This window comes from Podarcis filfolensis (assembly GCF_964270895.1).
Source record: "Podarcis filfolensis genome assembly, chromosome: 2".
Lineage (NCBI taxonomy): Eukaryota > Metazoa > Chordata > Lepidosauria > Squamata > Lacertidae > Podarcis > Podarcis filfolensis.
The window spans coordinates 5,360,128-5,387,070 of NC_139605.1; the positions used below are offsets into that span (position 1 = coordinate 5,360,128).

Consider the following 26,943-nt stretch of genomic DNA (forward strand, 5'->3'; position numbering starts at 1 on the left):
ACCCCAGTTGGATCCTGTCTACGTCTCTGGAGGGAAGCAGCTGAATCGGAATCTGTAGACTTCAGCAGAGATGCAGCCTTTTCTGGCAAGTGTCTCATAGGCCTTGAACTCAAATTGGATGTCGTAGGTAAAAACTGGCTGTCACCTTTTTGCCTTTAAGCCCAAGCAGTTGTGATGTCAAAGAATGTGGGCACATGTTTTACTTCTTCAAAATCAAACTTACAATCACTACGACTGAAAAAGGGGCAATGAACTTAAAAGAGGGAGTCCCAGACTGACTGTACTTCACAGTGAAAAAGATTCTCACTCACTCTTCCTCTCAAGCGCGCCCAGCTACAAAAACTGATATTCATCTCCACTCAGCCCAAACACCCGCACACCGCTGGGAAGAGCAAGAAGGGTTTTTTAATAACAAAGCTCATCCCACAGACACACCGGCAGGAAAGCTGCGCCTGCAGGAAGCCAAGCAGAATGTCTAACAGCCAAACTCTCTCTTCCCCTGCAGGAGCGCATGAACGCACATCCCCACCAACACACCCGCCTCTCCTTCTCACAGGCAGGCTAGTGAGGATTATGGAAGCAGCCCTTGAGTGGACCAGGGCTCACTCACTAGCGCTACAGACTTCAGAGATTCCACCCAACCAAAAAAACCTGGACATTTTGCCTCATTTAAAAAATTTGTCCGGACAGACATTTTAAGTCTGAAAAAGAGGATGTGTCCAGGAAAAACTGGACATATGGCAACCCTACACAAGATGCTTTTTCCTAAGGGTTTGTGTCTTCCCTGAAGGCCTGTAATGCTGGGCTCTGGGGGGTCTCAGAGGGGAGGGAATCCCTTCCTCTCAGGGTCAGGACAGAGAAGGCTGAAGCGCCTGAGCAGGAGGAGACCTGCTTTTAAATCTGGAGTCTGTGATGAAACAGGTGTGCCTGTCAACAGTCTTCCTTAAATGAATTGGTTATTTTGAAGACCTCTAATGCTGGACTCTGGTGGAAAAATAAACTCCCTTGTATCGGGGCCACTACAGAGAAGACCTTGGCCTGTCAGAAGAGAGAAAGAGGGCCTGCTTTGCACATGTAAAATCCTCCCGGGCTCATAGCTCAGCACCTCCACTCAAATCTCCTACTTGAGGCCTTGGGGAGCTGCTGCCTCCAGTCTGAATAAAAATGTCTCTTGTCTCCTTTCAGTCAACCTGGGGCTCATTCTGGGAGCCATTTTGGGTGTCATGGCTGCCATCCTGCTGGTCTCTGGGATCATCATCTTCATCCGCAGTAAGTAAACCCTGGATGCGTTTGCTGCCTCTCCTGTGTCCTTCTGTCTCGGCCTCCAACTGGGAATGTGCTGGTGGAGCTTCCTGGCAACTGCCCCTTGTATTCCTACAGAGACCCCTCCCCATAAAACACCCTGTGAACATGAATCAAAAGTCCTGTTGGTCATTGCTTTGTGCTCACTCCGTGCTCAGGAAGTTCACTTTCCACCTGATGTTTTAATCAATCCTAAGCCTTCAGTCCTGTACTCACTTAGCAGGGAGCCTTCCTTACAAATCTTTAGGCGCCAGGCAAAAACGATTATCTCGAACCAGGCCTTGGGCCTTTTATATGTGAGTTACTGGTTTGTTTTTGTTTTATTATAAATTTTGTGCTCTCATTTTGTATTTTTATTTGGAGAATCACCAAATAATAATCCGAAAATGAATGAAGGTACTGGATAATGTTTTCTTCCGACCTCTTGGCTTGGAATTTGTCCACAGCCTGGTTTCCCATGTTGATTTTTAAATTTAATTTCCTCAATTTTTTCTACTTCTTTGTAAAATGAGTTCCTTGAAAAGCTCCCCTTCTGGGCTCCCCTTCCTTGGAGGTGTTTGGAAGAGACAAGAGAAGCATCTGCTGGGAAGGTTTCAGCATCTGAGAACCAAATGGTTGAAATGGGATGGGTGGCCTCTGGAGGTCCCTTCCAGCTCTGACCTTCTGCTTTTGTCTTTACAGGGAAACAGAGCGAGAAATCAGCCTACAAAGCAGCCTCAAGTGAGTGACTCCTCCCCTCTCTCTGTCTGACATATTTCCCCCCAATATGGAGCAGGAACAGGTTACAAACAGATGAAATTAAACATGGTGGTGGCCTAGTCCTTAAGCCCAAGACCCTGATGGAAAGCTTCAGCCTGTCTGCTCAGCCTGTCTGGGGACAGCAAGGGGTCCCTCAGGGCCAGGAAAAGTCTGCAGAGAGACTGTCGGCTGAGGGAAGGGCTCCAGGAAGGAGCAGGAGGAAGAGCCGAGGGTGGGGGGAGAGAGGGGTCTCTGGTGGTTTAATTTACTGGGACCTGAAGCTAAAGAATTAGTTGGATGGCTCAATTCTGTGGATGTCAGGAACCCTCCCCTCCAGATTTGGCACTACTGCTCTCCCCCCCCCCAGCTTCTGCCTTCCTGCCCAGATCGCACCCACCCCCGCTCTAGTCCCCTGCTGCCTCCATGCCAGGCTGTGCCCATCTCTCTTCGCCCTCCAGCACCTGCTTCTCCCCCCACTGCTGTCCTTGAGCCCCCTTGCCTCTGGGCTGCCTGTCCCTGAACTCTTATTAGGCCCCTCCCCATATTGAGCCTGATTTGGGATGGGGTTGGAAGGAGGGAGGAGAAGGGCTGGGGGGATGGGATCTCCCTCCCTGGGATCCTGACTCCTGTGTTTCCTCCCTTTTGCAGCAAGTGACCAGGGGTCCGACAGCTCCGCCAGGGGTAAGTGGGGGTGCAGGTGGGGGCAAAGGAGGTCTGTGCGGAACATCCTCAAATGGGGAAAAGCTGCTGTTACCCACCTTGGGGTTTCCAAGGGTGACATAATCTGGAGTGTCCATTGAGCTGAAAATCGCTCTTGTGACTCATTCTGTCTCTTCATCTGAGCTCCTCTACCTGACAAATGGGTTCTACGCAGGATATGAATGAGAGATCTTGGAAGGGGTTCTGGAAGGGATTTTTCCTTCCGGTAGGACTGCTTTGTGTCCTGGTATTCCCCCAAAGTGTGCAGCTTGGCTCACTTGCTTGAGCTGCCCTCTGCAGGCATTTGCTCTGCAGGCCCATTTTGGTTATGCTCCTAGCATATCTCATGTCTGATCTGACATGATGAGGGATGGTGGCTTTCCTTGGGAGGCTGGACTAGATGGCCTTTGGGTTCCCACTAGCTCTGTAATGCTGAGGCCCCCACACCATGATGTTGGCTTAACTTTGAAACACTCCTGTTCTTTATTTCTGCAGTTTCATACCAGCCCGGATGAGACCAGAAGGAGCCTGCACAAGTTTGGCTGTGAATTGCAGAGGCTCACAGCTCCTGCTGTCCTTTAATGCTGATCAGGATGTTCCTTAATCCTGGCTCTCACCCATTCATTCTGACTCCAGGTGTAACTTGAATTTGAGGGTAATCATGCTTTTCTGATGGATTATGGCCAATTTTGTTTGCAGAAATGTGCTTGTATTAATGAGAAATCTTCCAGATATATGCAACTAAAAGCTTTTAAAATTAATGAGGAGACTAATGTCTCACAACAAATGAAACTGATCTGTACATAACACAACGTGAAATAAGAGACATTGCGGATATTTTTGTAAACTAAGAAATCTTTAATAGAAATACATTTTAAGAATTATAATATAAAAAAGGGATGAGGAGATTGAGCATCACTTGCAGTGATTTTGATGGTATCTCTTGGTTCTTTGTTGCTGTGGTTCCTTCCACAAGCCCTTCCCCAATCTTATGTCACTCACTTTCCATCCAAATGGAAGGAAAGGCAACATCTTTACGTGTATTATGCATGAAATAGGCTAAATTGTTACGGCTGACCTGCTTCTTGGGCTACCCAGCCTTTGGCTACACGGATGTAATGTCATGGAATGTATAAAGGCAGTCTAACTGCTCTGGCTGCTCTGCTCTGGCAGAGAAACACATGAAAACTTGGAAGCATTCCATTATCTAAGATGCATGTCGAAAAAGAAACGTAAAAGAATTAAATGATACAGACTTCCAACAGATTTATAGCCCTCAAAAAACCGAGCTGAAGAAGGCGTTTACTCCGAAACAGGGCCCTGTCCTGGTCACCACTACTGAGTCGTACATCTGATTCACACTCCGGATACTCCTTTTCGGCCCTATTTGATTCTTTATTCTGATTCTATATAACATGGACTCCTTTTGACTGCCATTGAGACTTGTACAAAATAATTGTTGTGTACTGGTATTTTATGTACCTTTATACTATATCACTGCATATTTGAAACTACATTATTTCTGTACTTAAACGTTTTACCTTAAAACTACTGTACTTACACGTTGTGTTTAAATTTACCATTAGCTTCAAACTGTTATTCTTAGCAGAATATACACGTTTTTCTTTTCAACTCTCGAGTAGGAATTATTCCTTATATTGAAACTTGTGGCCTGAGTTCTTGGTATATCCTTTTTAGTGTATTTCCAACAAGAACTCCAATTTCTTTAATGGAATGTATAAAGGCAGTCTAACTGCTCTGGCTGAGTGTTTTCAACCCACCTTCTGCATGAGGAAGTGAAAAAACTGACAGGGAGGGATGGTGGGCAGGGAGGAGGGATGCTTAGATGCTCAGGAGTTGAAGCTGAAAGAGAGAAGGAACAGAGTGGCTGAAGACAAGAGAGGCTGTCAGAATTGGATCCGATTCTAATCTGGAACCTTGCAAGTTTGCTTCAGAAGATGAAGGCATTGGCCATTGATCCCGTAGAAGCCAAGGAGGGCATCATCTCTAGTTACAACATCTGGATAGGGACGGGTATTGTCTGTGTTGACCAAGAGCTGTGCTCCGGTTCCCCTGCAGATGAGAGGGACGTCCACCACCAGCCCTCTTCAGTCACCTTCTACATCCACAGAACCTCACTGTCATGTCTGACTAGATCCAGATTGGTCCAGAAGCGACCTCTGAGGCCTCTTCTCAAACATCCTCAGGCAGAGCAGAGAATGAGGAGCTCCAGCGGGCGTTCAGACCCTCCCTGTGGCAATGGCAGCTGCTGAGGCAGTTTCCTCCAGACCCTCTTTCTGTCCCGATACCTTCAAGGCTCCAGTTCTCCAGCCTGGTTCATGGAGCTCCACGTCCAGGACAACCAGCTGCTGTTCTCTGGGGCTCCACCCTGGGCCTCCCATGATGCCCTGGGGCAGTGAGTTGAGAAACAGGCTGGAGGGGGAGGAAGAAACAGCTGAAGGGGGAAATGGAGAAGCAGGGAACTGAGAAAGAGGTGGAGAGGCTGAGGGGATGGGGTGTAGCGACTCTCCTACAGGAGATGAGAGGGACTGATCCTGCTGACAGCCAAGGAGGAAGCCAGCAAGGAGACCTCCAGGGCCCCCAGTACTCTTCTCGCCTAACCCAATGGATTTGCTGCACCTTGTTTTAAAGACAATGGATGTAATTATATTTTTTACTTTTGTAACATATGTTTGACTTAAAAAAATACGGGTGCACCCCCTTTGTCTTTAGTGGTTCTTGCCTTCTTATCACAGGAGTTCCAGAGATTTTGAAGTTTCTGAGAATATTCACAGACTCTGGCAGGGAGATGCCGATAATTGTTCTTCCAGTAAAAAGTGACTGAAGAACTAGTATCCAAAGTGAGATGGGATCATAATCTGTGGTTTTGCAGGGGTGGGATTAAGTTATATGAGGCCAAGAGGGTGTGAAGCCTGCAGTGCCTGGGTGAGGAACCACCTGGATGCTGCCTTTGGTTCCAGGACTAAAGAAAGGATGGTTGGGAATATAATAAAAGAAATTTGTAGATATCTGATCTGGGGCAGAGTGTGGTTGGGGGCGACCAGCCAGGGTTGTCCGAAAGTCCCCAAACCCAGGAGGAAGTTCTCCCACTGAGAAGATGCCCAAAATATTTAATTTTTAAATTTTTATCCCACTCTTCCTCCCAAAGGAGCTCAGGGCAGCAAACCTCAAAATGTTAAAACAATACCATTTAAAAGATTTAAAATTTAAATAAAGTATTTTTTATCCCTCCACCCTGGATATAAATCTTCCCTCGCTGCTTCTTCCCTGGTGGGGAGTAGGATGCCATTTGGGGGCTGTCCTCATGTGTTAAAATGTTTTTTTTAAAATAATATTTATTAAAATTTCAAGGAAATTACAAAAATAGAAAGAAGAAAAGAGAAAAAAAAGACAAAAAATACAAAATACAGAAAAAATAAAGAAAAAATAAAAACAATTAAAAACAAATCAGTCTTTCCATGTCTTGTCTTTCATTTGCTTATTTCCCTGACCTCCTCACACCTCCCTTTTTTGTGTTCTAGTTCAGTAGTTGTTTCAGCAAGTCCTTACTCTTTTTGCTTTTATCTTGATATCTTATCTTAATATACTGTAACTTTACTTTTTCACCTATTGACAATCCATTTTTACATACCCCTTTATAACATTATTGCTAAAACCACTTAACTTCATTCCAACATCCCTCTAACCTTCCTTAATTTTACAGTGTTTCTGTAAATAGTCTTTAAATTTCTTCCAATCTTCTTCTACCGACTCTTCTCCCTGGTCTCGGATTCTGCCAGTCATTTCCGCCAGTTCCATGTGGTCCATCAACTTCATCTGCCATTCTTCCCGGGTGGGTAGATCTTGTGTCTTCCAATACTTTGCAATGAGTATTCTTGCTGCTGTTGTTGCGTACATAAAGAAAGTTCTATCCTTCTTTGGCACCAATTGGCCGACCATGCCCAGGAGAAAGGCCTCTGGTTTCTTCAGGAAGGTATATTTAAATACCTTTTTCATTTCATTATAGATCATCTCCCAGAAAGCCTTAATCCTTGGGCACGTCCACCAAAGGTGAAAGAATGTACCTTCATTTTCTTTACATTTCCAACACTTATTATCGGGCAAATGATATATTTTTGCAAGCTTGACTGGTGTCATGTACCACCTGTATATCATTTTCATAATATTCTCTCTTAAGGCATTACATGCCGTAAATTTCATACCTGTGGTCCATAACTGTTCCCAGTCAGCGAACATAATGTTATGTCCAACATCTTGTGCCCATTTTATCATAGCAGATTTCACCATTTCATCCTGAGTATTCCATTTCAACAGCAAGTTATACATTCTTGATAATATCTTAGTTTTGGGATCTAACAGTTCTGTTTCCAATTTTGATTTTTCCACCTGGAAGCCAGTTTTCTTGTCCAGATTATAAGCCTCCCTTATTTGATAATAATGAAGCCAATCTCGCACTTTATCTTTTAGTTTCTCAAAGCTCTGCAATTTCAATTTATCTCCTTCTTGTTCCAAAATCTCCCAATATTTCGGCCATTTGGCCTCCATATTGAGCTTTTACTGAGCCTTCGCTTCCATCGGTGACAACCACCTTGGGGTTTTACTTTCAAGTAGATCTTTATATCTTATCCAGACATTAAACAGTGCTTTCCTGACAATATGGTTTTTAAATGCTTTATGTGCTTTGACCTTGTCATACCACAGATATGCATGCCACCCAAATACATTGTTGAAACCTTCTAAATCCAAAATGTCTGTGTTCTCAAGAAGCAGCCATTCTTTCAGCCAGCAAAATGCGGCTGATTCATAATAAAGTTTAAAGTCTGGCAGGGCAAATCCACCTCTTTCCTTTGCATCAGTTAGTATTTTAAATTTTATTCTAGGCTTCTTGCCCTGCCAGACAAATCTAGAGATATATCTCTGCCACTTCTTGAAACAGTCCATCTTGTCCAAAATTTGCAATGATTGAAACAAAAACAACATTCTTGGCAATACATTCATTTTTATAGCAGCGATACGGCCTAGCAAGGAAAGCTTCAAGTTTGACCATATTTCTAAATCTTTTTTCACTTCTGACCAGCATTTTTCATAGTTATCTTTAAATAAATTCAAATTCTTAGCAGTCATGTTAACCCCCAGGTATTTTACTTTCTTAACCAACATTAAACCTGTCTCCTTCTGAAACCTCTCTTTCTCAATCACAGTTAGATTTTTTTTCCTACAACCTTGGTTTTAGACTTGTTCAACTTAAAACCTGCCACCTGACCAAATTCTTGAATCAGTTCAAGAACTCTTTTAGTACTAGATTCTGGCTCCTGTAATGCCAATACTAGATCATCTGCAAATGCTTTCAATTTGTACTGTTTAGCTCCGACTTGTATACCTTTAACCAATTGGTCCCTTCTAATCATATTTAGGAGAACCTCCAGGACCGAAATAAAAAGCAATGGGGAAATTGGGCAACCTTGTCGTGTACCTTTCTCTATCTTAAATTCCTCTGTCACCACATTGTTAACAATTAATTTGGCTTTTTGTTCTGAGTAAATTGCACCTATACCATTTCCAAAACCTTGACCAACCCCCCTCCCCTGAAGATTTTTCTTCATAAAACTCCAAGAAATGTTGTCAAAAGCTTTCTCCGCATCTACAAATATCAAAATTGCTTTAGTATTAATGTTCACTTGTAACTTTTCTAAAATATTAATTATGTTTCTCGTATTGTCAGACAAATGTCTGCCCGGGAGAAAGCCTGCTTGGTCTTTATGTATCTCTTCCGCTAATACTTTTTTTAATCTTTTAGCCAGAATGTCTGCAAAAATTTTGTAATCCACATTAAGCAGAGATAGGGGGCGGTAATTCTTAAGTTGTGTCTTCTCGGACTCAGTTTTCGGTATAAGTGTAATGTAAGCTTCCTTCCACGACTCTGGTGCTTTCCCCCCCTCCAAAATTCCATTACAAACTTCCTTTAGTAGTTGAATTATCCAATCTTTCAAGGATCTGTAATATTTTGAAGTTAAGCCGTCCGGTCCTGGAGATTTACCCAGTTGAATGTTCTGAATGGCACCTTCTACCTCCTGTTCCGTTATTTTATAGTTCAACATTAACTTATTTTCTTGAGAGATTTTTTTGTAGTCCATTTGTTTTCAAAAATTGATCTATATCAATCTCTTTCTGTGGCCCTTGTGTATATAATTGCTTAAAATATCTCTGGAAACATTTTCTAATCTCCACTGGATTCTGTATATTCTTTCCTTCCACTTCCAAATTTGTAATGGTGTTAAGTTTTTGTCTTTTTTTCATCTGCCAGGCTAGTAGTTTCCCACATTTATTAGCCGATTCAAATGTCTTTTGTCTCATCTGCTTAATTTTCCATTCTATTTCCTGATTTATCATTTTCATATATTGTACTTGATATAGCTTTATTTCTCTCAGAACCTCTTGCGACTTTGGTTTCGCTCTTAATTTCTTCTCACCTTCTTTTATTTTCTCCAAAATTTTATCTTTTTTCTCATTTTGAGTTCTCTTCTTTATTGCATTCTGTTGGATCAGAAACCCTCTCATAACCGCTTTGCTTGCGTCCCAGATTACTCTTTTTTCAACAGTAGTGTTCATATTTATCTCAAAATAGTCTCTCAAAGTTTTTTGGGCTTTCTTAGTCACTTCTTCATCTCTAAATAAGATGTCATTCATGTGTTAAAATGTATTGGGCTGGCCTTGGTGTGTGAGTTATGCTACGTACAATGGGTCTTGGCAGAAAACAAAGTAATATTGGAGCACTGCAAGTCATTTGTATGTGTGCATGTGCAGATAATAATACATCTAGGCAACACATGGAGAATTGCACTGAGGGTTGCAAAGCACCCCTAATTATTCCTGTATCATTATCATATTATTAGAAGATTGCAGACCGACATGTATGTTAAAGTTTGAGCAGCTCCACCAGCTCCTCCATTGGTGAGTGAGGAATGGTTGGGGGTGGATGCCCACCTTGAAAACAGGCCTCTTTGGGGAGGGGATCATTAAAAAAAATTTTAATTACATTTTCAAAAACAGGAACTGAGAGCATATTTAACCCCTCTCTCCTCCTCTCGTCCCACTTACAACTTCATACCAAATACAACATGTATACATAAACCATATGACTTTCCTTCCACACTTTTCCTGGTTCCTTTGCTTTTCTACTACTCTACATAATCCACATCTTTTTAATCATCCAGTTTGTTATCTATTAAATACTCTTTATCTATTTCAAATCTGCTGGATTTGCATGAGACCTGCTAAGCTATGTCTTTCTCTATACTGGTTCTTGAAATATTCAGTAAATATTATCCATTCCTCCTTATATTCCTTATATCTGTTTTCTCTTATCCTGTTCGTTAGACCAGCCAGTTCAGAACATTTTACACTGCCATTCTTCCTGAGTGGGTACTATCCTTGTTCTCCACCTTTGTGCCAATAAGGTTCTATCTGCGGCAGTGGTGTATATTAATAAACTCTTTTGTTTTTGGGGGACCTCCATTGTTACTCTCAGGTGTTGTGGGGAAAGTTTTTTTAGGTATCTTTTAAAATTCATTTTATATCGTTTCCCAATATTCCTTAATTATTTTACACGACGAACACATGTGAATAAAAGATCCCTCAATTTCATTACACTTCCAACATATTCCTTTTTCTTCTTTAGACATTTTCACCAATCTGATGGGTGTTAAATACAATCTGTGGGCCATTTTCATCATACAATTTTTTATCACATAACTTGCCATAAAATTCATATTTATTTTCCACAACTTTCCCCATAATTCATGATCGATATTGTGTCCCACATCCTGTGCCCACTTAATCCTGCTAAATTTCACAAATTCCTCTTTTGTTTCCCACTCCAGCAGCAGTTTGTACATATTTGATAATACTTTTATATTTGTATCTAAAAGGTCTTTGGTAAACTGAGACTTGTTCTGCAAAGCCATTTTTCCTATCTATCTTAAATAATTCATTAATGTAATGTACCTGTAGCTAATTGGTAACCAGATTTCTTAATTCCTTGAGGTTTCTCAGTTTTGGTTCCTGTCCTGTAAGAGATAAAATTTCACTGTAAGTTAACCACTGCTTATCCATATTTATTCTTTTCCTGGTCATAGCTTCCACTGGGGATATCCACAGTGGTGTTTTTCTTTCTAATAAGTTTTTATACTTTCCTCATACTCTAAATAGGTTTTTTCTGATTATGTGATTTGTAAAAGTTTTATATATTTCCGCTTTTCCATACCATAGGTAGGCATACACCCACTCACAAAAAGGGGAAAGTGAGAAGATACAAGTAGGGACTGTGGAGAAATGGGGGAGGGTGTCTTGTGGCAGAGAGAGAACGTGAGGGCAGGAATCTACCCTGGAAACAAACACAAACACACCCCAGTGTTAATGAAGGACGACTAATTTCTCAGCAAAATCTGCCTCCGTCCTTCAGTTCCTGTGAGAAATGTCAGTCAAGCAGCCTGAGATGCAGTCACTTGAGATTCCTTTGCTAGCTTGGCATGCAAACGAAATTTTAGATTATTGTAACTTGCCAAAGACTTTACTGCACCCTCAGCTATTCATCTTATATGTAAAATTGAAAACAAACATTAAAAATAAAAAGGCCTTGTTCTGGGAACTGCCCTGGGACTTTCCAACCTGACTCAGAGGTTGCTGAGGGAGGCAGAAGGGGGCAAAGTCCCCTGGGAAACAATCCAGCTTGGAAGCATGAAACACACCTTTTCAGATAATACAGAGCATGGTGAAATCACAATAAATAAAACCTCCCCTTTAGTAGTTTCAAGCAGTACTACAGGTTCCTCATAATATCTGTAGTGCATTGTTTACTGTGACGGCACCTGCACTTTGGAACTCCCTGCCTATTGCAACAAAGCGCGTGCCTTTGCTAGACTCTTTTCGGGCACCTGCTGAAAGCATTCTTCTTTAGGCAAGCATACCTAGATGCTTAGGAAGTTGAAGTAATTTTAATCTTAATATTTTAGCTTCTGTATGTTTTAAAGTAGTCGAACACCCTCCCTTCAGATGTGAAGGAAATAAGCAGCTATCCTAACTTTAAAAGACATCTGAAGGCAGCCCTGTTCAGGGAAGTTTTTAATATTTAACACTGTATTGTTTTTAACACTTGATTGGGAGCCACCCAGAGTGGCTGGGGAAACTCAGCCAGATGGGTGGGGTATAAATAATAAATTATTATTATTATTATTATTATTATTATTATTATTATTATTAAGTAGGGTTGTTAATTTGTCTTGATTTTACTGCTGTGGTGTTTTGTTTTTATTTTTTGGTAAACCACTTTGCAGGTTTTTAAAAATAAATTTTATTAAATAAATAAACAATAAATATAAATAAAAAAACACAAGCCAAAACACAATTCATCCTTAGATTTAAGTATCAGTCCATAGTCGCCTACTTGTTATCAGAGGCAGAGAATCCACATTCCTTTGTAAGAAAATATTAAATAATGTAAAACAATTTTTGCAGGCAAAATTTTTTTTTAAAAAAATTCAGTGTCGGGGGAGGGGCGACAATAAATTTTCCTCACTGGGTACCACCTGACCTTCCTGCCTCTCCATCCCAGAAGTTACCTTTCAACACTCCCAGCAGCAACCCACCAACAGACAAACTGCCACATAGAGGCAGTTAGTCCTCTCGGAATGTTGGACTTGACTGACAGCATTACAGACTCCGCCCAGGAGTCCACCTCGCTCAGGATCTCACAGCCCCCCCCCCCCAGTTGCAGAGAGGGGGGCATTCCCAGACCTGGAGATGCGGGGACTGAACCTGGGGTCTCCCAAGCAGCTTCTCTTCCACTGAACCAAGGCTTCACCTTCTTGCGCCTCTCCAAGGAAGATGTTCTCTTGGACCTCCCCTCCCCCCTCCCCTGGCAACCCCCCCCCTCCGCCCTCCCTGCAGGTAAAGACAGGCAGAGCTGCCGGGGGGAGGGAGGGAGGGAGGCGGCGATTCCCAGCGAGGAGCTGCAAGAACTTCCTCGTCCCTCTTCAGCCTCGCTCGCCACTTGTGCCTCGAATTCTGCCCGGCGACCGATGCCGCAATCTGCGCGCATTTTCCGATTGGCGGAATATTTTCCCCTCGCCCAATCCCGGCTCTCGCTGCTGCTGGTTCCGCAGGCGGGGCAGAGAGTGGGTCGGAGGGAGGAGGAAAAGGGCGCTTCGTTTTGGGGGTAGATGGGGGCCCTCCTCCTCCGCTGGCCCCCCCTGATCCTGGGGGCGGCTTCCCACCTGCTGCTGCTGCTCCTGGACTGCGCAGGTAAGGACTCTACTCTGGGGCGGGCGGAGAAAATAATCCCTTCCCAGACATCTGTTTCCCAGACTTGGGGCTTGTTTTGTATGCCGCCCGGGGCAGGGGCCGCTTCACTCCTGGGCTCGTGGCTCAAGCGAAGAACAAGACAAAGCTTGAAGGTGTTGGCAGGATTCATGGGGGGAAAGTGACTCGCCTGTCCCGCCCCCCGCAGCTTCGTGTTGACTCTGGTTTGTGTGGTTTTTGTGTGTGTGCGTGTGTGCGTGCGTGTGTGTGCGCGCGTGCGCGCGCGCGCGTGTGTGTGTGTGTGAGAGAGAGAGAGAGAGAGTCTTTCTTCTTCTATTTTTTACCTTCCCTCTAACTCACAGCCGCTCTAAAAACCCTGGAGACCAGCCTGGGGGTGGGAGCTGGACGCGTGTAGAGCTGACTTCATTGCGGGGGGAAACGTCTGAATAAGGGGTCCCCACCCGCAATTCCCGATGTTGTTTTGTTCAGGAGTTCCCTTTCACAGGCACATGAATTATCAGGTTCTTCTGCTTTAGAGTTGTAACTCCTCCAGGCTCCCCCACCAAGAAAACCCCTTTCCTGATGCCTGTCAAAAATGTAGGTTTCCTAAATTATGCAGGGGACTTCTCTCTGCCGTTTCTGTGCATGACGGGCACAAACAACTCCTGAGAAACAAAAGGGGGGCCCCCACCCTACAGCCCGGTTCCCCTTGAATACCCCTCCTTTATATTCTCCCTCCCCCCCAATTCTCCTTTTGGGGAGAATTCTCCTTTTGGGGTTGCCACTCATGTTCTCTGTTTAACTGAAAAAAAATGTATATCCTGCTCAATTGTGGTATGAACTTATTAATTTACAGGAGATAGTAAAATAATAAAAACAGTTTAAAACATTAAAAAATAACTAACATTAGCATTGAGAGGTCAAAACATGTCAACATTTGCCTGTCTGGATAGGGTTGTCCAAAGAAAAATGTTTTAAACTTTTGTGAGACAAGCGTATTCTTCATGGGAGAAAGATCTGGAGATAGCAGCAGGGCATTTTTGTGAGTGGGAAGGGGGAATAGGGTGTTGAGATTATTTTTGAATTATCCTTGACCCCTGCTGTTTATCTATAGAAGAATATGATTATCTAGTTTGGGTTGGTTGGTTATTTTCTTATGTTTGTGATTCCTCCCCCCACAAAAAAATATTGTTTGCTTTTATAGTAAATAGTTTTTGTGCTTCTCTAATTGAAAATGGTATGAATATAATACTAGCATTAGTTTAATAGCTGCTTGTGCATACAAATTCTCCTGGCAAAAGGAAGGGCAAGAAATGGAGGCAGTGAGAGATTTTACTTTCTTGGGCTCCATGATCACTGCAGATGGTGACAGCAGCCACGAATTTAAGAGACGTCTGCTTCTTGGGAGGAAAGCAATGACAAACCTAGACAGCATCCTAAAAAACAGAGACATCACCTTGCCAACAAAGGTCCGTATAGTTAAAGCTATGGTTTTCCCAGTAGTGATGTATGGAAGTGAGAGCTGGACCATAAAGAAGGCTAATCGCCGAAGAATTGATGCTTTTGAATTATGGTGCTGGAGGAGACTCAAGAGTCCCATGGACTGCAAGAAGATTAAACCTCTCCATCTTGAAGGAAATCAGCCCTGAGTGCTCACTGGAAGGACAGATCCTGAAGCTGAGACTCCAATACTTTGGCCACCTCATGAGAAGAGAAGACTCCCTGGAACCTGATGCTGGGAAAGATTGAGGGCACAAGGAGAAGGGGACGACAGTGGGCGAGATGGTTGGACAGTGTTCTCGAAGCTACCAGCATGAGTTTGACCAAACTGCGGGAGGCAGTGGAAGACAGGAGTGCCTGGCGTGCTCTGGTCCAGGGGGTCACGAAGAGTCGGACACGACTACACGACTAAACAACAACAACAACAAATTCTCAAAGTAATTTAAAAGCTTTAAGAACTAAAGAGCAAGACCTGTTATTTCTCTCTTGAACCCTCTCCATATGGGGGGCTGCCCCCTCACTGTGTCTGCTACAGGGCTGGGCAAAGGGTGGTGGAGACCACTGGTTCCTTCAGATTCCTCCTCATTTTGGGGACTCAAGTGTGACTCATTTTGTGGCTCTTTGTCTCCCAACCACTGAGCAGAACTGCCTGTGTTGTTTAGCCAGATGCCAGAACCAGAGGCAGCCTTGCTCTGAGCTCTTGTGGTTTGAAGTGGGGGGAGCCCCTACCCTGGGAGGGGAGGGTCTTAGAAGTGGGTCCCATTTGATCTTGCCTGAAAGGAGAAGGGAGGTAGCAAAGTTGAAAGGCTGGAGGTAGGTAGCAAAGTTGACAAACCATCACACAGGGTCCCTGGACGTTTGACGGTCTATTGATCCCTGTGCCACCACTATGATTGCTTCCCCGCTGCCACCAACCCGTTTCTCTCGGGTGCACATGGAGTCCAGACAGTTGTTAACATTAAATCAAATAAGCAAGTTTATTTTATAAGCATTAACAAGTTTATGGTTTCAGATAATTTTTCTTGTCAGTTTCTTAATCTTATTTTCTTTTCTGACCTATACCTTCCTAATACCTTCTAACTGATTTTTGCATAAATCAAACCCTGCGTCCAGTCACGCTTCCCTTTGCGTAGCTCTGTTCAGAAGCTGATCTGGCAGGGGAGCAGAGTCGCAGCGGTCCTGTCCGTGTGAGATGAGGGATAAATCAAGTCCAGAGACAGTTCGGTTCTTATCTCTAGAAGCGTTTATTTACAAGCCATAAATCAGTCTCCTCCGTCGGAACTTGGAGGCATTCTCAGCCGTGCTTCCAAAAGCACACACTCGCAGCTTCTGTGCTAAGCTGCTGCTCAGTGAGGAGAGAAGGGAAAACTGAAAGCAGTCACACACTGTGAGTCACTGCTCTGCGACAAGCTCCTCCTTCTACTCCCCCTCCTCCCCCTAGATACAGGACACTTCGGAGTTCTGACCCTGTCAGTTCCAAACTCCCCACCCCCTCTTGTCCTGGATCTGGGGACAATAGCCAACAATGCTTTCCCCATACACAGACCCTCACAGAACTCCTCGTGCTTCTGGAAGGTCAATGGTTTTGTGAAACCATCAGCGAGGTTCTTTGTTGAGGGACAGTATTTCAGAGCAACTAGCCCCTCATGAACGCTCTGACACACATTTCGGAAGCGTATGTCCAAATGTTTGGTCCTCGCTTTGAATTGCCCTGTCTCAGCTAATTTAAGGCATGGTTGATTGTCCTCATGCACCACAACAGGCTGACAATCCTCTTCACAGATTTCCTCGACCAAACACACATAGAACTCCAGTTCTCTGCAAACCTCTGATAGCGCACTGAATTCAGCTTCAGTAGATGAAAGCGCTATGAGACTTTGCTTTCGGGACCTCCACCCAATCACTGAGTCCCCAAACTTCACCACTAGGCCTGACACTGATTTGCGGTCCTCAAGGTTAGCCCAATCCGAATCCACCCAGGCGGTCAGCTTGACATCACCCTCAGCTGACATCTTGAGGCAAAAGTCTTTGGTATCTTGTAGGTAACGTAGCACCCGCTTAACACCATTCCAGGCCTGCACACTAGGACTTGAAGCCTCTCTACTGAGCAGATTGACAGCAAACGCTATGTCTGGTCTGCTCCACTGTGACAGATACAACAGACTACCCAGAGCTGACTGAAAGAGTTCAGTGTTTTCGAACACCACGCGTTCTACTTGCTGACACTCCTTCACGTACCCAGTCTCCATGGGTGATCTGGCACCTGCACAATCAGACATCCTGAACTTCTCAAGCAACTGCTCAATCTTACCTTTCTGGCGAAGCAAAAAGCTTCCATCACTTGCTCTTGTGATTTCCACGCCTAGATAGGACTTGACATCTCCAAGTTGCTTCAGCTTGAACCGCTTACCAAGCTCCTTAGCAAACTTCTTTACCTGTTCACTTGTCCTTGTCATCAACAAGATGTCATCGACAAACACCTGTGCCACTTGCTGTTGCAAGCCTGAATCTCTAATGTAAAGACAACTGTCTGCAAGAGATCTCTTAAAACCTAGCTTTTCTAAGGCTTCATGTAGGCACATATTCCAATTCCTGGCAGATTGGCGTAACCCATAGATGGATTTGTGCAACCGCCACACAACGCCTGGCTCACTGACTTCGAACCCTGGAGGAGGACGCATGTACAACTCCTCCTGGAGATCTGAGTTCAGGTAGGCGACATCTACATCAAAATGGTTCACCTTCCAACCTCTCTGTGCTGCTATTGCCAAAAGCATTCTCAAAGTCTCCGCCCTTGAAGTCGGCGAATAGACCTCTGTGAAGTGGACCCCGCGTTTCTGCGTAAATCCACGCGCCACTAACCTCGCTTTGTACTGTGGCTCTCCTGCTTCTGTGGGTTTAAGACGGTAAACCCATCTGCAGCCTACAGCTTGCTGGTTAGCCGGCAGCTGTGTGAGTGAGAACACTCCAAGAGACTCCATTGAGTTCATCTCCTTCTGCATCGCCTCATGCCATTTGCTGGCTTCTTCCCGAGGCAACTTCTGAACATCCTCAAAGGATTCAGGTTCACACCTAGCCACACCAACCCAGACACTCGTGGCTTCAAACCTTTCAGGTGGCTTCCCTTTGGTTGATCTTGCTGACCTCCTCAGCGTGAATTATGGAACTGCGCCTGATTCACCTGGATCAACCCCCCTATCTTCCATGTCAGCATCATCCCCCTCTGACCTGCTGCGCCGTTTAGGGCGAACAGCTGGTTCAGCTGGCGAGGATGGTTCCCTTCTTGGCTCAGACTTGACAGAGACCTGTGGAGGGGTCCTGGGACTCCCCTTTGGAGAGATACGGAGCCTCTCCCTTGGAGATCCCGGCTCTGGACTCTGTGGCTGTGGACTGTGCTCATCAGCAACAGGTTCAGCCTCACCCTCTTCCTCTTCCTCATCTGATTCTACCAGAACATCCGGATTTCCGTGAAGCCGCTTCCACCCACTCTGCTCGCAAAACTCAGCACTGCCGCTAATAAGCAGCCTGGACTGGTTGCCAGTAGGGTATGCGAAGCGCCACGCCTTTGAACCCGGCTCATAGCCCACAAAGATCATTTTCCTGGATCTTGGCTCCCCTTTCCTGCGCATGGCCTTTGGAATCAGAACCCAAGCTGTAGATCCAAAAGTGCGCAGAAAATGGACCTTCGGCTTTTTCCGATGAAGCAGAAAGTACGGTGTGTCCCCTACACTGGAATTGAACACTCTGTTCTGCAGGAAACAAGCCGTTCGGAAACTTTCGGCCCAAAAGCGCTGTGGCAGACCTGAGTCTGCCAGCATAGCATTCGCTGACTCCTGCAGCGTGCGAAACTTCCTCTCTGCAACCCCATTTTGTTGCGGAGAGTGGGGGGCCGTCAGTCGATGACTGATACCCTTCTGCCTGAAGAACGATTGCAGCGCAGAACCTGTAAACTCCCCCCCACGATCGGACTGAAAGGACACTACTTTGGTAGAGAACCGTAGTTCTACCGCTGTGATCCAATCCCTGATCAGTGCAGCTGCCTCTGACTTCTGTTTCAGTGCAAATAGCCAGGCATGTTTTGTAAAATCATCAACCAGAACCAGAGCCCACTTAGAACCAGCTAACGAAGGTGTCGGCATGGGGCCCGACAAATCGGCATGAACAAGTTCAAAGGGTTTACTGGTTTTCCTCTCAGACCTGGGGTATGAGCATGTTGTGACCTTTGATTGCTTACAGGCTTGACAATCTAGGTATTTGTCACATGCCTTGAACCTGCACCCAATAGTGTTGTCTGTGGCCTTCCTCACATATGACCACCCTGCATGTCCAAACCTGCGATGCCATAGGTGTAAGCAATCATGGTGTGGTGGGACATTGGCACACTGCCCTTGGGCATCGTCAATGGACTCTCCACTAGCCCCATTTTCCACCAGCCCCATTTTCCCACCAGCCCCATCTTCAATGGGCATCTCGACCAGAAAGAGCGTGCCTCTTCTCTGGACACTGTGGATCTTCTTCCCATTCCTGAAAAAGGAACACACATTGTTAGAAAACAAAACATCAAACCCAGCAGCCATAAGGGCTGGCACACTTAAAAGAGAGTGGGCAAGCTCTGGTACCACAAAAGCTTCTACCCAATGATCTAAAAAGGAACAATAAAGAAGCCCAGTTTCAGTCAGTGGTCTTTGAGACCCATCTGCTAAAGTGACATAGCGTCCAGTTTTAACTGTCTTGCAGTTCCTCAACAGCCCTCTAGAGGTCACAAGACAATGCGACGCTCCGGAATCTATCACGAGAGATAAAGAGTGTCTCTGGTTGTTTTCCACAGATGCCATGCCGTTTCTCACGTTCCCATCGGTTGCCATGGCCACAGCCTCTCCCCGGCTAAGGCTCTTGTCTTTTCTCAGAGACGCAAGCGCAGCTGTGAGGTGATAAGACGCCTTGTCTTTGTTTTTCTCCTGGCCTGCTGCTTTCCCACGTCGTTGCTGGGAACCGGCCCTGGGAACCTGCTTTGTTGACATTCCACGCCGGCCAGTGTCCTTGGCAGCCTGGGCCTCTAGCGGATGCTTCCCAGCGCTGTTGGACATCGCCTCAAAGCACAAACAACTTTCGAAGCCTTTCGCTTTCTCAGAGCTCTTGGAATGGCCTGCCTGGCCTGCCCCCCCACTCGCTCTTGGGGTGCAGCTTCTGCCCTGTTCCACAGCTCTCAGCCGCTCTCCAGCACACAGTCCATCACACAGACGTGTCGAAGCAGAGAAACAGCTTCCCGGAACAGCCCCCTCTGGTCTGGCTCTCCCTTCAGCCTGGGGCTTGCTCCCTTGGCCCTCGGCTTCCTCCCGGCCCTTGGCTCCTGCTGAGCCTTCGCACAGGCTCCTCAGCACCTGCCACGCGGCCTGAGCCGATTTAACGCCCTCCAGGTGGGGCAACAGCAAAGCGTCCACGCTTGCTTTCAGCAGGCAAAGCTCTCTCTGCTCTCTCTCACTCAGCAGAGCAGTAGCTTGCATGGGTGGGGCCGGCTCCTTCTGGGCTGTACTCCAGAGCCCTGTGGCCACAAACCACCCCCTTGCTCCTCTTGACCAGGCCTCCCAGTTGGCCCCATTCAGCCTCTCACCGGGGTAGCTCTCTTGGCTCTGCTGCTCCTGTGCAGCAGCCATTCTTCCTCCCCCCGGGGCTTCAGCGTACTCACAAGTTTGCCAGCAAGCCGGACCTTTGAAGCAGCCGTTCCTTCTGGCTCTTGGCTCCTCTCTCCGGCATCCCCCTTCTGCCCTTTCTGGCAGCAGATCACAGCAACACGTCGCTGGCAGCCTTCTCCCTTCTCACACTTATCAGGAAACGCGATACGTCCATAACCTTTGCATAAATCAAACCCTGCGTCCAGTCACGCTTCCCTTTGCGTAGCTCTGTTCAGAAGCTGATCTGGCAGGGGAGCAGAGTCGCAGCGGTCCTGTCCGTGTGAGATGAGGGATAAATCAAGTCCAGAGACAGTTCGGTTCTTATCTCTAGAAGCGTTTATTTACAAGCCATAAATCAGTCTCCTCCGTCGGAACTTGGAGGCATTCTCAGCCGTGCTTCCAAAAGCACACACTCGCAGCTTCTGTGCTAAGCTGCTGCTCAGTGAGGAGAGAAGGGAAAACTGAAAGCAGTCACACACTGTGAGTCACTGCTCTGCGACAGGCTCCTCCTTCTACTCCCCCTCCTCCCCCTAGATACAGGACACTTCGGAGTTCTGACCCTGTCAGTTCCAAACTCCACATGATTATCCCAACTGTTTAACTGACTTCTCTCAACAGATTCTCTCAGTCTCTCACATCAAACTAGCCCAACGCACAGACTTAGCCTTCCTCTTCCTTCTCTAACTCCTGACTGACTTCTCAACAACTCAAACTCCTCCCCTTGGGTTCCCACTGGCCACTTCACACTCATTGAACCCTTTCCTTATGACCCAGCAGGATGTCACCTAGGAGGGCAAACGCCACAGGGGGTGTCTTAGAGGTGGGTCCCATTTGATCTTGCCTGAAAGGAAACTGAGCGGGAGGGAGGTAGCAGAGTCGACACACCATCAAGGCAGGAGCAGAGCTACCTGCCCTGGCACCTGGAGCAGTGGGGGGGGGGGCTAGCTGGGTCTGGGGGTGCTGAAGCCCTTCTTTGTGTGCTCTGCCTCCTCCTCCTCCAGAGATCTAGAGAACAGGGCCTTCTCTTCAGTGGCTCCCCCTCTGGGATGCTCTTCCCAGGGAAGTTCACCTGGCGCCTTCATTATACACCTTTAGGCGCCAGGCAAAAACGTTCTTTTTTAACCAGGCCTTTGGTTGATTTGATCAACACCCTATGCCCTTTTAAAATGTGGGGGTTTTTTGGGGGGTGTTATTGCATTGTTGTTTTTATTTTGATTGAATATTTTGTGGTTTTAGATGTTGATTTTGTTCTGTGAACCGCCCTGAGATCTCTGGGTATAGGGTGAGATATAAATTCTGATAATAATAATAATGCATCCCATTTTGCTACCTGAAAGAAAACAGGAATTGCTCTTCCCCCCTTAGCACTGTGCCCCCCCCCTTCCGCCATGGAAATGCCCCATCTCTCACTGAACTCAACTCGACTTCTCTCCGTCCAGGGGTGTGTGTGTGTGTGTGTGTTGCTGTGGGGCTGCCTCCTGGCCAGGCCAATTCTCCATCCTCCCCCCAAGTCTTTGTTAGTTGTTCCTGTGGAGACTCATTAGGCCCCCTGGTGTGAAGGGGCAAGTGTGGGGAAAGGGGATGTGGGGCCACATGTTGAGACCTGACCCCAAAGCTGCATTTGCCCTCCTGCCCCTGCTAGCCCTGTGGGGCCTTCTTTCTCAAGTGGGGAACCCGCTCTGTGGGTGGCAGCTCAGACCATTGAAAGATTGCAACATTGAACCATTTAAGCACCAATTCTCAAAATGGGGTCCAGGAAGGATCTCGGAAATTGCAGGCCAATTAACTTTACATTTCCCTGGAAAACTGGTGGAAAGTGCAGGAAACTGGAATGAATTTCGCTTGAAGGACTTCAGCTGTATGCTGGAACCACACCAATTACATATGCAGAAGGCAGAGAGCTCCTTTTGTGCAAGGTTTTCCCAGTACCGAAAGAGCTTTGCAGCCCTCTGCCTTGCATAACAGACTCTGGCAGGTTCTCACAGGATCTTGTGGGGCTCTCCTGAGTTCCCAGGAGGTCTTTCCAAAGCCTCCCAGAGCCCAGGAAGCAAGACCCAGGTCAGACCTGTTCAGTGCATGGCTCCAGAAGGTCAGATTGTGGGGCGGCTCCAAGGGAGTGGCTGAACTATGCATGTTTCTGCATATATTAGCCACTCCCAGAAAAGAAGAACAGCCTGCCTCAGGCCAGGGGCCAGCCTGGTCCAGCACCCCTTTCTCACAGTGGCCTCCCAGATGAATGGGATGCTGATCTAGATGGGCCATTGGTCAGATCCTGCAAGCTCTTCTTTGTGTACATTGCAGTAAGTCCGTGAGATAATATTTTTTCATATTTAATATTCCACTTCTCTCCCTCCATGTAATTCAAGGCAGCACATGGGAGGGAGGGCAGAGGGGCAGCACTTGACATCTCGGGGGGGGGGGGGAGCCCTTCCTGAGTCCCTGGGGAGCCGCTCCCAGTCAGGCCAGACAACTCTGAGCTACCTGGACCAGTGTTTTGACCCAGGATGAGGCAGCTTCCTGTTCTCCCATCTATGGATTTTGGTTCGTCTGGTCTCCCCTCCATCCACTTCCCAGACCTGAGTCTGCTTAGCTTCCGTTCGGTGCCTGCATCCTGAGCCTTCAGACCATGTTGTGGGAGCTCTCATCAGCTTGGCGCTTGCAAGTGGGGGGCAATTCCTGCCCCCTTGGCAAAAGGAAGGGGCTGGCCTCTCTCAGTCACACACGGAGCCTCAGCAGAGACATGCAGAGATTTAGTGCTGCCTGGCAGAGCTTTTTCTCGCCCTCTGCTCCATAGGCTATTTTTGTTACTTGTATTTATATCCTCTCCCCTTTTCAACTCTCTGATTCTTAGGCTGCCTCTGCTCTGCCTCCTCTGTGTTTAAGGGCAGGTCTGCAAACTCCCCCAAACCCTGCTGAGTGTTGGCTCTTATAATATCAGGGCTGCTGCCTGCAATACAGCAGGATTAGGCTGCTGCCTTCATCTGCAGGACCCCTAACTCTCTGCCCCCTTTTCTCTTCCTCTCCAGGCTCCACTTCTCACTCCATGCGCTACTTTGAAACAGCTGTGTCTGAGCCTGGCCAGGGGCTGCCCCAGTTCATTTCTGTGGGGTACGTGGATGACCAGCCATTTGTTCAGTATGACAGTGATACCAAAGAGGCGCTGCCTCACATCCCCTGGATAAGGAAGGTGGAAAAGGAGGATCCTCAGTACTGGCACACGGAGACTCAGAACATGCAGGGCACTGAGCTGTGGTACAGGAAGAGTCTGCCCATTCTGTTGAATCGCTACAACCAGAGCGGAGGTGAGTAGGTGAGTGGAAGGCAGGAGAGGCACAGAGTCACACCTCCCCCCCCCCATAACTTTTCCTCCAAGGGCCAGAATGGCAGGGAGGGGGCTTCTGGGAGGAAAGGAAATGGAGGGGGGGTCTCCACCAGGGCAGAGGCATCTCACCTTCCCTTAATGAAGGTCTTAATGGGGGCTGGGATGGGGTTGGGGGGACAGAGAATGAGACTTGGAGGGCAGAGACCCCCCCCCAGTATGACCCTCTCTGGACCTGCACATCCTAGCAAGGAAATGTCTCCATTGCCTGCCCTTCCTTCCATGCTAGGCTTGGCTCAGGCCATGTGAGGTGGAAATCTGTCTATTTCATTTTCCTCTGGGAGGGGAAGAGAAGGGTGGGGATCCTGAGGTTGAGACAAGCAAGCCTTGAGTTCTGGTTCTGCTTAAGGAGAAGCTAGCTGCCCAGACAGAGGTGCTGATTGGCTGACCCTTCTGACCATCACCAAGCCCCTCCCTCTCCCTGGCACAGTGTTGAAAGAGAAGCCTTTTTAAGGAACATGAATGGACTAGGTTTTGGGGGTCAGAGTGGCAACTACATGGTTAAAATAATAAGTAGGGTGGGCAACTGAAGGGGGGGTAGACAAGAGCTCTATATAAGCAGGCTGACTGAGCCCTTCAGTTCAGTTCTGTCCTGGCCTGTGAATAAACAAGAGCTGTTTGGAGAAACGCTGTGTCGTCTGATATGTTCACCCACAACTTAACACTGGCGACAAAGGTGGGATCGATGGACATCAGAGCACAGCCAGATGCAGCCACCCTCTGAACTGAGCTGAATCACTGAGCTGAATCACTGAGCGAAATCACTGAACAGAACCAATTCAGAGCTGACTGTTCTGGCTAGAGCACAGTGTTACATCCACCGCCCTCTACGCCGGCATCGGAATCATGGCTTCACTTGTGCCTCTACCGCCGTTTGCACCAGCCTCTGAATCATGGGACTCCTACCACGCTCGGTTCGACTGCTACCTCCAAGCCAACGAGCTGACACAAGTATCACAGGAGTGTAAGCCTAATCCTCAGCCTCTGTGAGCCTGAGGTGTTCGAGACAGCCCGAGCATTGCGCCTGTAGCAGTCCAGGCATCCAAGAGAAGCTCCGCAACCACTATGCACCAAAGTCATCCATGATTGCTGCCCACCATGCGTTCTACCACCGGAACCAGGCAGAGGTGGTCGAAGGTCAGCGGCCAAGCCTCCTAGGGCTAGACTGGTTTGATGCCCTCGGCCTGGAAGTCACCGGCATCAACCTCATCTCTAACGCAGAGACTGAGGGTCTGGTCAAAGACTTTGCCGAGGTTTTTGACAGCACTTTGGGGGCAATATACAGGTACGCCCATTTCCTTTAGCCTTGATCCATAAGTCGCCCCCATCAAGCTAAAGCCACGCCGGGTTCCCTTTGCTCTCAAGGCTAAGGTGGACGAACAACTGGACAAGCTGATCGCCCAAGGAGTTTTGGAGCTAGTTGTCCACACCAAGTGGGAAACCCCCATCGTCATGCCTGTCAAGCCAGATGGGTTGGTGAGAATCTGCGCTGACTACAAGCGCACGATCAACAAGGCACTTCAGCAGCACACTTATCTGGTTCCTGCTGTCCAACACCTGCTGCATTCCCTGGGTGTGCGTAAGCTGGACCTTGCCCAAGCCTATCAACAACTGCCCGTCGATGATGCCACTGCTAAAGCCCAGACGATCATCACCCACCGAGGGGCATTCTGTTGCCGCCGTTTGCAGTTCGGGGTGAGTGTGGCTCCTGGCATCTTCCAAAGCCTTATGGAGCGTCTACTGCAAGGGCTTCCGGGCGTGGTACCATATTTTGATGACTTCTTGGTGTCCGCAGACTCACACCAGCAGCTGTTCGAGCGCCTCTGTGCCGTGCTGACCAGGTTCCAGGAGGCCGGGCTCAAGGTAAAGAGGGAGAAGTGCCAGATCGCCGTTCCACAGGTGGAGTTCCTGGGCTATCTTATCGATGCCTCCGGCCTTCACCCGACCACATCCAAGATCCGCGCTATCCAGCAGGCCCCCATCCCAAAGAACAAGACGGAGTTGCAGGCGTTCCTGGGGCTGCTGAACTTTTATAACATGTTCCTGCCCCACAAAGCCACGGTGGCTGAGCCTCTTCACCAACTCTTCAGCACAAAGACACCTTGGTCCTAGGGTCATCAGGAGACGGCGGCCTTCAACGTGGTCAAGGCTCTCCTTTCATCAGACAGTGTTCTGTTACAGCACAGTGAAGCCAGGGCGCTGGTCCTTGCCTGCGCCGCCTCACCTTTTGGCATCAGCGCTGTCCTGAGTCACCGTTTTCCAGACAGACGAGAAGCACCGCTCGACTACTTTTCCAGGACGCTATCTCTGAACGGAATTACAGCCAGCTCAACAAGGAGGCACTGGCACTTGTGGCTGGAGTGAAGAGGTTCCATGAATACCTCTACGGCAGGACTTTCGACCTCAACACCTACCACAAGCCGCTCCTGGGCCTCCTCGCTGGTGATCGTCCAACTCCACCGGTCCTCTTGCCGCGCATGCTGCGATGGACTGTTTTCCTGGCGCCTACCACTACCGGCTCGTCCATCGCTCGGGGAAATCGATGGGCCATGCCGACGCCCTCAGCCGTTGCCCTCTTCCAGCGTTTGTGGAAGACCCGGCTCCTGCTTCATCGCTCCTCCTGATTGAGGATCTTCTGGCAGCGCCTGTATCGGTTGCCACTGTGGCCTCCGCATCTGCCCAGGATCGCACCATCAGCCGTGTGCTCAACTGGGTGTGGAGGGGGTGGCCACAAGGGCCTTTTGCATCGGAATTCCAGCCGTTTGCAACCAGACAACATGAACTCTCAGCTCATCACGGCTGTCTGCTGTGGGGAGACCGCGTCGTGATTCCCCAAAGACTCCGTCACTGCGTCCTTGAGGCTCTGCAGGTTGGCCACCCGGGATTCGTCAAAATGAAGTCGTTGGCTTGGTGTTACGTCTGGTGGCCTAACATGGATGATGCCATCACTGCCTGGGTTTCCGCCTGTCAAGCGTGCCAAGAATCGAGGCCTGCGCCACCAGCAGCTAAGGAACACACCTGGGAGACGCCAAAGAAACCCTAGTTGAGGGTGCACATCGATCTGGCCGGCCCCTTTCGCGGCCGGACCGTTATGATAGTGGTGGACACCTATTCCAAATGGCTGGAGGTGGCCCTGATGCCCTCCCCCACTACCGAGGCCGTCATCCGGGTGCTGCAAGGCCTCTTTGCGACGCATGGGTGTCCTGATCTCCTTGTCTCCGACAGCGGACTGCAGTTCATGTCAGGCACTTTTGAGCGGTACCTTTTGGGACTGGGCATCCGCCATGCCCTAACGGCACCCTTTCATCCATCCAGCAAGGGGCCAGCGGAGAGAAT

The 26,943-nt window shown here is 47.6% G+C and overlaps 3 protein-coding genes across 5 annotated transcripts in view; all 3 read left to right on the top strand.

Annotated features, from left to right (window-relative positions):
* Positions 1 to 5,461, top strand: part of LOC310757082 (major histocompatibility complex class I-related gene protein-like) — a 33,232-nt gene extending 27,771 nt beyond the window's left edge. Inside the window, exons 5-8 of the mRNA XM_083602228.1 lie at positions 1,186 to 1,269; positions 1,984 to 2,521; positions 2,572 to 3,880; positions 4,488 to 5,461. Coding sequence (XP_083458354.1) covers positions 1,186 to 1,269; positions 1,984 to 2,030 — 131 coding nt within the window. The 3' untranslated portion in view covers positions 2,031 to 2,521; positions 2,572 to 3,880; positions 4,488 to 5,461. The remainder of the gene's footprint in view (positions 1 to 1,185; positions 1,270 to 1,983; positions 2,522 to 2,571; positions 3,881 to 4,487) is intronic.
* The window catches only part of LOC310756634 (uncharacterized protein), an 820,367-nt gene that overhangs the window by 269,600 nt on the left and 523,824 nt on the right, over positions 1 to 26,943 (top strand). The gene's annotated exons all lie outside the window — the stretch shown is intronic.
* Positions 12,916 to 26,943, top strand: part of LOC310757058 (major histocompatibility complex class I-related gene protein-like) — a 32,484-nt gene continuing 18,456 nt past the window's right edge. Inside the window, exons 1-2 of the mRNA XM_083602178.1 lie at positions 12,916 to 13,059; positions 23,255 to 23,530. Of these exons, the coding sequence (XP_083458304.1) occupies positions 12,978 to 13,059; positions 23,255 to 23,530 (358 nt within the window). The 5' untranslated portion in view covers positions 12,916 to 12,977. The remainder of the gene's footprint in view (positions 13,060 to 23,254; positions 23,531 to 26,943) is intronic.